The sequence below is a fragment of the Elaeis guineensis genome, chromosome 3, assembly GCF_000442705.2.
Source record: "Elaeis guineensis isolate ETL-2024a chromosome 3, EG11, whole genome shotgun sequence".
NCBI lineage: Eukaryota > Viridiplantae > Streptophyta > Magnoliopsida > Arecales > Arecaceae > Elaeis > Elaeis guineensis.
In genome coordinates, this window is record NC_025995.2 from 104,887,681 (window position 1) to 104,895,547 (window position 7,867).

The 7,867-nt window shown below is 39.3% G+C and overlaps 1 protein-coding gene across 1 annotated transcript; it reads left to right on the forward strand.

Annotated features, from left to right (window-relative positions):
- Nucleotides 1–2,330: 2,330 nt before the first annotated feature.
- On the forward strand, nt 2,331–3,824 carry LOC105041236 (uncharacterized). Its single transcript, XM_010918108.4, has 3 exons — nt 2,331–3,190; nt 3,330–3,388; nt 3,532–3,824. Exons 1-3 carry the CDS (start codon nt 2,441–2,443, stop codon nt 3,545–3,547), a joined length of 825 nt encoding a protein of 274 aa, XP_010916410.1. The 5' UTR covers nt 2,331–2,440; the 3' UTR covers nt 3,548–3,824.
- Nucleotides 3,825–7,867: the final 4,043 nt, after the last annotated feature.

The following is a 7,867-nucleotide window of genomic DNA, read 5'->3' on the forward strand; positions in this document are numbered from 1 at the left end:
AGGATGGTAACTGTTGCTGAAGTCCCATATTTGCTACAAGAGACTTGATTTCAATCTTGCCCATTCCCTAATATTTTGCCGGGCTTCCAACTTTCGACACATCATATCATTTAAAAATAATTTTCTTAACAAAACATTGTCGTACTACCACGGGTTATAAGAACAAAGAGAAAATCCAAACTTCCTTTGTTCCTTTACTCCACCATCCACACTAACGCGATGCTCGCAAACTAGCTGAACTGCATCTAAATCCAAAATGACACCACCTAGCGCTTGTGCATTTTGTCTGTCTCTAGCTACCATACAAGATTGAGGAGCTGAGGATGGAAAAGAACGGTAACAGTACTCATAAATTAAGTTCTCTTGGTTTGATATTTCCATCAACATATGAATTTCTAGTATCATTTTTGTTAAAATAGCATATTTTAATAGCTTATCCATAAGTGTATTTTATTTGCTGCGAGAATACAATTCCTAAAAAGAAATGCAATTAATCGAACAATGGTATATAAATTTAGAGTTGGATTGCTCTTTATAAGTAGACCTTGAAGTCCCAGGACATTAAAAAAGCAGAAAAAGTCTTTATGCTTTGATTTCTTTAGGAGAAACCTTTTCACATGCCACATGTCATTCAACTTTTTCATTATTTTTTTTATTTTACCTTCGATTATATGCTTCATGCATACTCAATTATACTTCTTTCTAAATCATAAATCTTCCCTAATCACATCTTTTCTACGCAATATCTAGTATTTGATCTTTGGACATCCATAGCAACCATATCAAATACTATTTCCAATTATATTGCAAAATGATATGCAATTATGCTTATCACCCTGGGAATTAATTGTAAGCCTATATTTGACTCAGTTTCTTTTACTTTAATCTGATGATCAGCTTCTTCTTACACCCCCCAAAAAATTTTTTTTTTTTTTTTTGCATTCTCATTATCTACTTTGAATTGTAAACTTTCTTCAATACCATATCCACAAAATGGTATGTATTTGCAAAAGCGATAAATCACTTGTCAAATTTAAGTTCTTGATTCATTCCCGATATTCCTTTGCTTCGTGAATCTTCTCACCAGTAGCCATATGTTATTGTTCCATACCATCTCTAATTGTTTACAAAATTACATGCATCACTGTGGATGGTAAATCCAGTTGCTAGTCAAAAGCTATTATATGTTCCTTTAGGATGCGTTTGATTATATTTTTTTTGATGTTTAATTTTAAATTTTTAAAAAATATTTTTTATTTTTTTATTTTTTGCTATTGAGTAAAAATAAAAAAATAAAAAATATGTTTGATAACTACATTACTATAAAGCAAAAATAATGTTTAGAGACGGCAAGTCAAGAGCTCGATGAGAGAGAAAGATTCAAAAAGGAAGAGAGAAAGGGTGGAGAGATGAAGTGCTTGATGAGAAAAAAATGTTCGGACTCTTTATTTTTTTGATTTAGTATTTTAGATGTGCGAAAGTAAAAAAAAAAAAAATAGAAAATCAAGTTTTAAAAAGCAAAAATTTTTTGTTTTGTATATAAAATAATTATTTTGATTATTTTAATTTTAATTTTTTACTTTTCATGATGTTATCAAATATTATTTTTTTATTTTTATTTTTAAAAATTAAAAAATAAAAAAATATTTTTTTAATGACTAACCAAATGCACTCTTATTTATCACCATGAGAGTGATATCGTGCAATAGCCAATCGAATGTATATTCAAAAAAAAATAATATAAAATTTTTCATAAAATTTGTCCGTTGGTAAGATTATTTATATACCAAGAGTAAGATTATAAATGGTTCTCCTCTTGAATATAATTATAGGTAGAATTAAGATCGGCACCATGTGAGCATGTTGTTTAATCGCAATTCTAAACCTAAAGTGCGTCCTTCTTTTTGAGTTTTGCAACTCGATTAGTAAATTAAACTAGCGTTGTCACTGAATAGTTGTTTTAATATATTTTTGTGTCCTCACGTACCAATATCTTTGATGCCACGTGTCATGGCACCAAGGCATCCACCATCCTAATCTGGCTAGGAGCCCCGTTGCAAGCGGTCGTCCAAATCTAATTCCCAGTCCTTGCCAAATTCTGCTGTCGATGTTTATTATTTCTTAAACCCCACATTGCGCCGCAGCCGCACTCCTAACAGCCCAGCCAAACCAAAGGCCGTTTATCACAATTCACAGCCGAAACTTCGATCCATGAAACCCTTTCCAACTACGATACGCCTCGAACGGGGTCCACGAATAATGTGGGCGTGATTAAAAGCGATCCCCTCATCCCAGCCCAAATCTTAATTCCCCCCTCGTATAAACCGCGAAAGGGAACGATAGACCCCACCCACGCGAACGTTAAGCATCTTTCTCCCCTCTCTCTTCTCTTCTCTTCTCTTCTCTTCCTCCTTCCCTCTCTCCCTCTCACCGCCGATCCATGGAGGATCCGGAAACCGCCCCCGACCCGCCGATAGCGATGACGTCGGCGGAGGAGGATGAGCTCCTCGGGAGACCGGCAGAGCCGCCGGAGGAGAACCGGACCCTCTCCGCCCCGCGGCCGAGGCTCTCTCAATTCCGCCTTCACAACTTCTCCTTCCCGACCCGCAGCTGGGGATGCCACAAGGTCCTCCGGTGCATGAACAAAATCAAGGACAGCGTTGCCGGCGAGGTCGCCGGATCGGCGGCCCCGGCGGCGGCACAGCACGACCCCGGGGCTGGCCTGGAGCGCCCGGGATCCTCCTCATCCCGGGAGAAACCCCAGCCCCCCAGGGCTTCTCCAGGAGGGAGGGCCTCTAAGGAGGTCAATGGAAGAGCACCGGAGGACGGGGAGGGAGCGGAGTCCTCCTTTTCTGCTGCTGCTGCGGCTGCGGCGGCGGCAGCCGCGGCGGCGATGAGGCCGTGGAATCTGAGGACGAGAAGGGCTGCCTGCAATGCTCCGGCGGAGAACGGGTGTTGCCGGAACCCCAATTCGTCTGCCGAGTCGCCGTCTCCGCTGCCTGCCGAGAAGAGCAAGCCGTTGGCCAAGTCGGTTAGACTGAGATCGGATGGTGCGGGGAAGGGGAAGCGGCCCAAGTTCTCGATCTCGCTGTCTCGCGAGGAGATTGAAGAGGACTTGATGTTGTTCAAGAAGACGATGCCCCCTTGGAGGCCTAAGAAGAGGCCCAAGATCGTTCAGAATCAGCTGGATGTAAGAGATTTTTTAATAAAAATATGATCTTTTTTAAGTTTTCGTCTCCTTTCCTGCGTTTAAATGAATCCTTATTTTTTTCCCCGATCACATTAATTTTTGTGCTTATTTTTAATGTTTGTGCTATTTTTTTCTGCAGTTGATTTTCCCTGGTTTGTGGCTATCCGAGATAACTCCGAAGTCATACAAAATTGATGAGTAAGGCAGTCGTTCTTCTTCTTCTTGTTTGGTGTGTGTGTGTGTGTGTGTGTGTGATATATATCCTTCTCCTTTTTTTCCGGACTTCTTTGAATTTTCTGTATAAATCTGAACCGAGACCTTGATAAATTGTTCTTTTGCAGAAGGAAGAGGAGATGAACAAAGTAAGGGGTTTTCCGTGAAGAAAGCTTCCGGGGTTTTTAAATTGCTGACCATTACTTTAGTCCGGTGACCATGGTTAGTGCGATTTTGTAGCAGATCATATTGATTTGTAAATTGAAAGTCTAAACAAAATTGTTTAAAGTTGGCATTTTGATCTGCTAGGGCGGCTTGTTTCTTTACATTGTTGTCAAATTTAAACTTCTTTTTTAGTTCTGTTTTAAATTTTCTTAAAATAATTGCTCAAAGTGGGCATGCCAAGGTGCTTTGGTTTGAATTTTTAAATGTTATCTTATAAAATCTTTTGCAAAAATAAATACTCTGGTATTTGACCATTGGACTTGGATTGTAGTCCATGTATTGATAGATTCATATTGTTACCTCAAATTATCTTAGTTCAAGCAGTTGAGGAGAGGAATGATGAGAACTGGCCGTGAAAATCCCCTCGTTGGTGAGGTGCACAAACATTAATGGTTCTGTTTGCTCGCTGGGTTATTTTGTTGATAAAGATAAGAGGTCAACACTCAGAGGTGCTTGTACCATGAAAATGGTCAAATTCTAGAATGGGTAACATACGTTATGAATTTATGATGATTATGGGATTATTGCCAGAGGGACCAGAGGGAAATGTAACAAGCAATTAAAGGCTTCTTGAGGTGCTGCCCTGTGGGCATTCCTTACATCAACAGACAAATTAGACAGTTAAATCACTTGGTTGAGTGTATCATCCAACGATGTGAAGGAAACCAAAATCAGAATGGATGCGATGTCAGTTGCATGAGTAGTATGCCTTTGCCTAAAAAGAAACCTCTAACAACAGAGTGAGGATAAGTGTCATCTAAGTATTTGTTGTTTCCTTGGATTGATTCTTTGTTCTGTGATTGCTCATGGTTATGCCATTGTGAAGGCACTCAATAAGGGCTGAAACCTTTTGAGCTACATATTTGTTGTTTTGCACTTCAGTGAGTAATTTCTGATGCTTTCTGATTTTGACCTCTCTGACACTTTTATTCTTTGATTAATTATTGGTGTGAGACATAGATTGTGTAGCTAGTTGATTGTTTTTAATGGATAATATTTGACTCCAATATTTTTGCTCCACTTCAGAGAGTAATTTCTGGCGCTTTCTGATTTTGACCTCTCTGACACTTTTATTCTTTGATTAGTTATTGATGTGAGACATAGATGGTGTAGTTAATTGATTGTTTTTAACAGATAAGCATTTTTGACTTCAATATTTTTGCTACTGGGTGGCATCTACCATGTAAATTGTTGTTGTCCTCTCTGTCTTTTCTATCTTTAATTCTTTGAGTCAACATTGCCTCCTTTATGAAAAACAGTCTCATATTATGTTATAGCATCAGAGTGCATGTGTTTTCAGCTAGATGTTGTGATATACTGCCATGTATATGATGCAGTGGAATGACAGAATTTTGTGCGAGTCCCTTTGCACTTGCTGTATAGGAGGGTCATACATTGTTTTGTACGATGATCAGATGCTAATACTGGGTTATATTAATCAGGATCTCAAAACAAATCACACTTTTGTATTTTTGGCATTGTTATGAAAGTCCCCTTCACAAAATTGGGATGACACCTTTATTGTTTTCACGCTTGACTGAAAAACTTGCTTGATCTGCTCTTTTTGTTGCTTCATCATGGGCCTAGCAGCCTTTAAATATTAGTAAACTTCTTCAAGAAGTTTCTCCTCCATCAAGCTTCTTCATTTTAAATATGTCCTTGTGGCTCTGCATTGAAGAGAATGATGACATCTTACTATCTATGATAAATAGTTACAATTAAAAGTTTTTTGAAAGCTAAACACTATAACTTTGGAACTTATGGTAATAGCTGGATGAAACAAATGGTATTTTCTAAACTTGGTTATTGGTTTATCTAGGGCATCAGTTAGTTGAGATTATCATGTCAGCTGTTGACTTGCCATGAACCTTGTTCTGTGACTTGAATTCATATTGGTTATTGGTTTTCTATAGGATTTATAGAAATTTTAATTCATATTGCTAATTTACGATTTCTGAGAACTTATTTAACATATTTAAGGCCAGAAATAGATTTAGTTGGTTCACTCGATTCTGTTCATGTCTTGCATTGTTCTCTCAGCATCCTAGCCAATTTTTACTCTTTCAACTGAAGCCTAGTTATAATTTATTGGTTAATAAGCATTCAAGTGATTAAAGTTCCTACCTTTCATGCTCCAAATTTTCTTTTGGACAAAATGCTTGAGCCTGAGAATGAAAATGGAAAGCTAACCATGATGAGTTACGAACTTCTGTAGAAAAATTAAGATAGATGAAGAGGAAGGTAAAGAATAAGAATGCTTGCATGAAAACTACTTAACAAAACCCTGTAACTTTAAGGAAAGGAAACTAGTGGAATGTGGGTCTTGGTTTTACTTGAAATTGTACTGGTTAAATTTTGAGACAAATTGCAAATCATTTTTTTTTTAAAAAAAGGATCTGTGTGTGTGTGTGTGTGTTCGCATTCATAGACTCATGCATCACAGACATACAAGAATGTGTGCACTTGAATATGATCTTTCTTCTTAAACATTCTTTGTTTGAACCCATTTACTATTCTCCGTCCTCGTTCAGAAGTTTCAGTTTAGATGGGTAAGAGAGTTTGTTGTTAACATGCTGTCTTATCTTACTAGATAAAGGCATACTAAAATGTTTGGCTTTGTTTTCCTTTATCCTTAATAATTTACCTTTTCGGTTGCTTCCTGAAATTCAGTAACTTCTCCCTTAACTTTATAGACGTGGCTAGAATAAATTTGCTGTTCGTTTCTTTTATATTAAATTTGATAGGTTGGGGGTGTTATTTTGGTCTTGAATGTCGATTAAGGCAATATCTTACCTCAAATACACAAATAGTTAACTAAAGGACCGATTTTTTTTATCTTTCCTTGAAAATTATTTGAACGTCATCTTGTATGATCTTAACCATGGATGACATTTTGCAGTTCTTTCTGTCACATACTTATTAAAAACTGAATTACAAACAAAATTGCTGTATGCGTATTTGGTTAGGGATAATCATTTTTGATCATCAAAAACCAGACCAATATACATGTTCTGAAATAGAAAAAACTAGAGTAAGTTTTAGCTTCTTAGTTTTGGTTAACATCAAACTTGACCAATACAACCAAGACTCGTTCGATTGCTTGTGATCAACTTTATGTGATTTTTTAGGATTTGACATCTTGAGATTCAGAGATTCAGCCCACGTCCGAAATGCCTTGAGTAAGTTTTAGCTTCTTAGTTTTGGTTAACATCAAACTTGACCAATACAACCAAGATTGATTCGATTGCTTGTGATCAACTTTATGTTTTTTTTTAAAATTTGACACATTGAGATTCAGTCCATGTTGAGCCCACAGCGAGATTTGCGGCGAAAAACGGACTCCAATAAGATCAAGATCGTCCCAAACGGAGCTCGGATGGAGGAGATACGAGCTTTTAAAGTCGATACGAGACCCGAGGCGGTGGAGGACCGTCGGCGGTCGGTGGCGGCACGGCCGCAGGCGGCGGCGCATGGTCCAGGTGGGGCCAACGTGCGGGATGTGCGACCCAGGCGGCAGACCAGGCGGGCAGGGGGCCTAGCCGGGCGCGCGGCCCAGCCCACGTGCGGGCCCACGCACGCGTGGCCCAGGCCCGTGCGCATGGGCCGGCCTAGGCCCAGGCGCCTTGCCTGGGCCCTGCACCCTGGTCCACCGTGGATCGGGCAGTCCACGGCTGGGTCTGTGGACCGTGTGGGTATTTCCTACGTGTTTCTCACGGTCCACGGCACTATTCCATGGATCGGAGTGCGATCGGAGGGCCCAGGGACGTCTCGGTTTTGATCCGACGGTTTGGAGCCTTGATCTGGATTATTTTAGCTGTGTTTGGGTTCGATTAGGATTGAGAATCCTAATCTAATATAAGTTTTAGCCTTTAAAAAGACTTGTGAGGCACAGAGGGAAAGGGTGGTGATTCGATTTTTGCTGAGGATGCCGCGCAGAACCCGAGAAGAGAAAGAGAGAGGCGTGAGGCCGCTGAGAGAGAAGGAGCAGGGCTCCTAGACAGCGGACGTCAGACACTTCTGGGATTCAGGGGGTCTTCCAAGAGAGAGAGCTTTTATGAGGAAAATTTCTAGTGAGAAAGAAATTGGATGTACGAGGATTGAGAGTGAGATCTCTTCTTGTAAATTTTTTTTTTCATAGTGAAGTTTGCATGCCCCATGGAGGCGAGTCCTTTTGTGGCTGATCCACGTATTTTGATTACTTTTTGTTTTATTTCTTCTTTCTTCCTGCTGCATCGTGTG

Coding starts and splice junctions, on each gene's coding strand:
- LOC105041236 (XM_010918108.4), top strand. CDS start 2,441: ATGGAGGATCCGGAAACCGCCCCCGACCCGCCGATAGCGATGACGTCG. Junction 3,191..3,329: donor TCGTTCAGAATCAGCTGGAT/GTAAGAGATTTT, acceptor TTTTTTCTGCAG/TTGATTTTCCCTGGTTTGTG.